The 6,000-nt window shown below is 34.5% G+C and overlaps 1 protein-coding gene across 7 annotated transcripts in view; it reads left to right on the forward strand.

Moving 5' to 3' along the window:
* Positions 1 to 6,000, forward strand: part of LOC129945954 (cell adhesion molecule Dscam2) — a 297,467-nt gene that overhangs the window by 63,624 nt on the left and 227,843 nt on the right. For all 7 annotated transcript variants that reach the window (XM_056055941.1, XM_056055945.1, XM_056055944.1 and 4 more), the window contains exon 5: positions 310 to 427. In XM_056055941.1, the coding sequence (XP_055911916.1) occupies positions 310 to 427 (118 nt within the window). The remainder of the gene's footprint in view (positions 1 to 309; positions 428 to 6,000) is intronic.

A 6,000-nucleotide genomic window follows, 5' to 3' on the forward strand; every position in this document is an offset into this window, starting at 1 on the left:
TTTCCCGTCAAGAATGTCTCTGCATATATTATACATTGTTTTGAAAGGACCTGCTTACCGCTTAGGGGTTATTGTTTTTATTTTTTGTGTTGATGGGCTTGTATGATATATCGTCTCCTGACAACTTGGTGTATCTTTCCAATTTTGAGTGAGGTCTTATCTCTGCTAAGGACACCTTTGGGGTTTTTATTTTTTTTTGTGTGTGCGTGTGTTGGAGAAAATGAGAAAATTTTAATTTAACAAAAAAATTGAAATATGAATAATCTAATTTTTTGTTTGCTGTTTTGGCATTTCATTTTTAACCTTAAGCTCATCGTGGGATCATATCACCGAGTGTCGTAGAACATACCTCACACGTAGCTGTGTCACAAGACGAAGGTGCTGTCTTATTGTGCGTGGCACAGGGATGTCCATCACCCGAGTATAGGTAAGTTAAAGATTGATCTTATCTCGTTGACAGCTTTTAAGTTGAAATAAAATATATGTACAAATAAATATTAAACATCCAGGTGACAAGCTATCAGTTTATTTTATTTTTTGTGAGAAAAAGTTTCACACAACATTCATGAATGAAGTTATAAATGGTAGATATCCTTTTTTGTGTGTTTTCAGACAGACAATGAGGCTCCATGTTTTCTTTTCTGCGTGGGTGTTTGTTTTTTAAGGCTTTTCAAAACTTTCAAAACAATTTACATAACTCAATCATTTGAATCAAACTGTTTATTTATGCGGTTTTGGCTATAAACGTCAAAGTTATTTTGGGGAGTTCGAATTTGAATATTTGTTTAAAAAAAAAACTTTTCCCAGGATATGTGATAAGGATGTTGAAAATTATGTTTACAAACAGAAGATCAAGTAGACAAATCTGGATTAAATTATTGATTCAAGAATTTGAGGTATTTGGAGAAAACTTTATGTAAACACATAGATACATGAAGAATGACATTCATCTGAATAAGTAAAAATGACAGGAAGTTAAATTTACTTTTAAAAAAGGATAACATTTCCCTGAAATATTCTTTTTAAATGAAGCTGATTGAATACAGCAAATCAATTATGTTAATTTAAACTGTATGCCAAGATTGTTTTTATAGAATAACAATTGAATTGCCTCCTGCTTAAAAAATACATCCCTTGAAGTTCACAACCATTTGCGAAATATAACTTTTAACAGGGACTTCAATGAAGACTTCGATTTTTCCCCCCTTTTAATTTTGTTTATGGATGGTTGGTAGTCAAAATGATATTTCGTTACTTTTGGCATTACCATTTACTCTTAATTTAGTTGAAGTTCAAAAAATTAAATTGAATTTTGGAGAACTCTATTGTATACTTTTATTATTTTCGTAACTAGTTATACAGTTTTAGAAATTCAAAAATCCCTGCAGGATATATTTTTAGGTTTGAACATTTGATATTTTAAGCTGTAATTATTCTTTTTTGTATGGAATTTTCTATTAATAAGCTTTTGGATATTTCTATTTACGGTGCAAGATATTTTTTACAGCTACCGAACTGGCTTTTATATACAAAGCCTTCATTTACTTGCCTCAAAACTTGAATGTAACTCTCATATTTGGCCAGGTGCCAATAAAACAAGTTTCTTATGGATATTTGATCTAAAAATAATTTTTGAAAATCTTAAGCAATAGAGGTTAGGTTAAGGATAGGACACACTTAGGCCAGCTTAATGGTCCACTGCGATACCACATAAATCTTGAGGCTATCTTCTAAGCTCAATCAAACCAGTTTGAGTTCCTTACGAAAAGTTAATGACTGATTAAAGTAATATGAGAGAGTTCATTTAGATAGTTAGAGAAGAATTGTACTAGGTAATTCTTGAGCTATTGAGCTAGAGCACGATATGTAAAGAGGAGGTGAAGAACTGTTTCCTACACTTTCTCATTAATACAGCTTCTGCTAAAGTCATACGCCTAGCTGCGTGGCGTGCTTTCCTATCAGACAATGCACGGTTATGACACCAATTATCGAGATAGCAAGAATCTTTAAAACTAGTGTAGCCCGGATGTTTTCTGTGACCTGACACGTGGTGACGTTATTCCACCTGATGTTTGCTTTCTTCATACCGTCTTGCATTAGCATTAGTCGTAGAATGGGTTTTACTGTACCAGTTTTGGCGAGTTCAAATGCCTTACAATTCCCTGGAATGTCTCTATAGCCCAGCTCGAGTCGAGAAAAAAATGAATATTAAACTGTTTTGCCGTCTCCATTTGAGAAAATTGACAGTTATAGACTTTTAGTTAGAGTTTTTAGAGACAGAGTCCAGAGATTTAATAGCGGCTTGACTATCTGAGAAAATACGCATATCAAATGTTGATATGTTCGGTGTATGAGCAAGTCAGAAGGTTGAAAGAACAATTTTCCTTGGTTTTAAACCGAGCGTTTGCAAACAACGTGCAGCCGATACCTTCTGAAGCGCCTGAAAAAAACTAATCCCCGAATCCACACCGCATTACACCTACCAGTAAAGATGAGATCGTTGCTGCAATTAAAGCACTTAAGATCAACAAAGCGGTAGGACTTGATGGAATTGCCGCAGGGCAATTACAAGCAGCGCCAACGTCATCAAGCGAACTGCTTCATCCGCTCATAAAAGAAGACTGGACGTATCAGAGAACACCTTAAGGCCACACTCGATGCCGAACAAGCAGGTTTCCGCACTGGATCCTCCTGTGTTGATCATATCAACACCCCGCGGATCATTATTGAACAGTGTGTTGAATATCGATCACCACTACACCTGCTTTTTATCGACTTCGAGTAGGCCTTAGATAGCATTAACGGGCACTAAATCTGGTAAGCTTCGCGGAGGAGAGGCATCCCAGAAAAACTAATTGCTATTATTAAAGCAAACTATTATGGATCTCAGTGTCATGTTCTGGTAGGTTATCAGATGATTTTGATTTTGACATCCGTAGAGGAGTCAGACAGGGCTGTATTCTGTCACCAATATTATTTTTGTTGCTGATAAGCGATGCACTGCGCTCAGCTCTGTCAGGTAGCGGAGAATCCAATGGACTTTGACATCCTATTTAAAGCATGTTTGCTTACTCTCTCATTGGATCTCCATCAAATGACAACTAGTGTGGAGAGAGAAACTGAAAATTAATTCCGACAAAACAAAAATAAGCAGTCTCGGAAGCCGTAATCCTCTCAAATAAATTTTTCTCCCAACCGGTGAAAAAAATAAAGAACTTTTAATACTTTGGAAGTATCGTTTCCATCGAAGAAGGGACCGAACAAGACGTCATCTGCCACATCGGCTAAGCAAAAATTGCGTTCGGTATTCTGCCGAAAATTTGGAGGAATAACTTTATCGGCTTAAGAACAAACCTACCACTGTGCCGCATAAATGTTGAATCTGTGCTTCTTTATGGGTGCAGCACTTGGTTACTTCAGCCATAACAAGAAAGTTGCAAACCTTCGTGAATAGATGTTTTCCTTACATCCTAAGGATTTTCTTGCCAAACCGTATTTCAAATGGTCCTTCATAGAAGGACAAGTCAGAAACCTATAGAATGTATAATACGAAAAAGTAAGTAAGAACATAAGCTTCGAAGAGGTAACGACTGCATTCCAGGCCAAGCAATGCAGTGGAATCCGCTCACACAAGAAGGAAGAAGAGCTGGAAGACCGGCAAGAGTTGGAGGGAGCTGAAACACATCTCCGGAAACTATACACGATGGCACGTAGGCGTAGTAGAGGCCATATGCCACTTAAGGGGTTCCCATCTGACTTTACAGGTCTGAGGACATAAGTAAGTAAGTAAGTAAATGTTGATATCGCGATTTCTTTAATATAGGCAATACTTTTTTATCGTTAAAAGTTTTGACTGAAACACGCTACAATGATTGGGAATGCCAAATAAGAGACTTAATTTCAGTCGTTTAGAGAGCTACAGTATCTTTTTTGACTCTTTCTTGTTTCTAATTCAGTTTTTCTGTGTAAAATAAGAACCAGTCATAGCCTCGTCTGAGAACTTTAATTGGATTCCTTAAATATAGCGAGGGCAAATGGAATTTTGTATTTCCTCAAAAATAGGATTTGGTTTTGTGTGTTTGTTAACACCCAGTCCACACCGATGAGCCAAGTATAAGTCTGTCTAAGGCATTTTGTAAGAGTTCTTTTAAGGTGTTAAGATGCTTTCCTGAAACCGCTATATCGTCATCCCTATAGACAATAACTCTGAAACCCTCTTCATCCAGACCAGTTAGGATTTCATTTACCACCACGTTCCAGAAGAGAGGGGAAAGAACACTATCTTACGTTGTCCCTCCATTTTTTATCTTCTAGAAGAAGAGTTGCCCAGACCTTAGGAAACTCTTTTAATGGAGGGACTATTTGATGGAGCGTACTATTGAGTGTGTGATTAGTACCCGAACCGTGATGGTTAGTGCGTTGGACTGACATGCAAGGAGTCTTGGGTTCAATTCCTGCCTATGCCACCTAACTTTTTTCACGGGTACTGCCTCTTGCGCGGAATTGACAATTATCCAAGACTAATTCTTGTAATGAAAAATGCTTTCTCAAATTAGTCCTTCTAATTTGGCTTAAAACAGTAGGTTTCTCTATCCCTGCCAACAGTACTCGCACACAGGAATGGTTGAGAGTTGTAAGTCACTAGGCCCTGGATCTTTATGGACTGTTGCGCCACCTAATTTATTTATTTTGTTCTATTGTGTGTAACAAAGTTTACATCGATTTACCTTTACACTAGGTATGGTGAGACGTAGACAGAAGTATTGCCACTTCTACAAATGATCTTTAAGCTCAATTTCGACGGTAGTGTCAAGCAAATATATTCTTAAATAACCCGTACATCGAGAATACGAAATACTTTACTTAACTCTGTCTTCCTTTACCATTTTGATATTCAACATTGTAAGACCAAAGTGCACCAGTATCTCCTCTGGAATCCTTTCCTATTTTCCCAAACCTCAAGCCATGTTTAAATTTTAAAGATATTAAGAGTATTATTAACCCCTGTAAGTTATTATTAAAAAAAAGCCGCTAGGTTCTTTCGCTAAAAATTCTGATATTTTCCGAACAATTAATTTTCCCCCAAAACAGCCTCTTAAAGACAAAATCTCAGATAAATAATATATTAAGCTTACATGTGTGAGATATTTAAGATCATTAAATTTTAAATTAACGTGATACAAAACGAAAATATATCAAAAAAACTGAAAAAAAAAATATTTTTCACCTCGAAAACATTACGAACAAAAAACAAGTTTTTTACTCCAAAATCATTTCGAGCAACGGAAAATAAAGTTTTTAATATAAATTTTTGAGAAAAATTGAATTGCTAGCTTTTTCTATAAAAAAATAAAAACAACAAAATAATATTACCTAAAGTTGGTAAAAATTGGTTTTCGACTCAAATACTTTTCAAAATATTGAGATATTGGCTTTTAACTAATTTTATCTTTTAAAAAATAATGTTTTCAACATTTATTTAAAATTTGAGAAAAAATTAAAGTGATAGTTTTTTACAAAAAATAAGGACTTAAACAAAACATTACTAAAAGTTTTTAAAAATTGAGCCTTATATAATTTTCGATGCAAATATCTTTTCAAAAATGTAAGATTATGGCTCCAAACAAATTTTATTTTATAGGAAATAGTGTTTTAAATATTCAGTAACACTTTTAGAAAAATTGAACAGACAGTTTTTTGTATAAAAAATGAAAACCTAAAAAGCAATAATAAAAATTTAGTAAAAATTTACTTTTTAATAAAAATCTTTTTAAAATATTGGCTTCAAACTATTTTCATCTCACAGAAAATAATGTTTTCGACATTCAGCAATTATTTTTATAAAAATCTAAGGGTCAGTTTTTTAAACCTTTAGGGGGTCATTTACCTTTGCACTTAAATTCCAGGCCTATTACTCAGGGATGGTTTGCAAAAAAACTATAAATGATATTTGAAAAATATTCCTAATTCTTATACTTTAATCAAAAACAAGAAAAGGAT

This window comes from Eupeodes corollae, chromosome 2 (assembly GCF_945859685.1).
Source record: "Eupeodes corollae chromosome 2, idEupCoro1.1, whole genome shotgun sequence".
In the NCBI taxonomy this organism is placed as follows: Eukaryota; Metazoa; Arthropoda; class Insecta; order Diptera; family Syrphidae; genus Eupeodes; species Eupeodes corollae.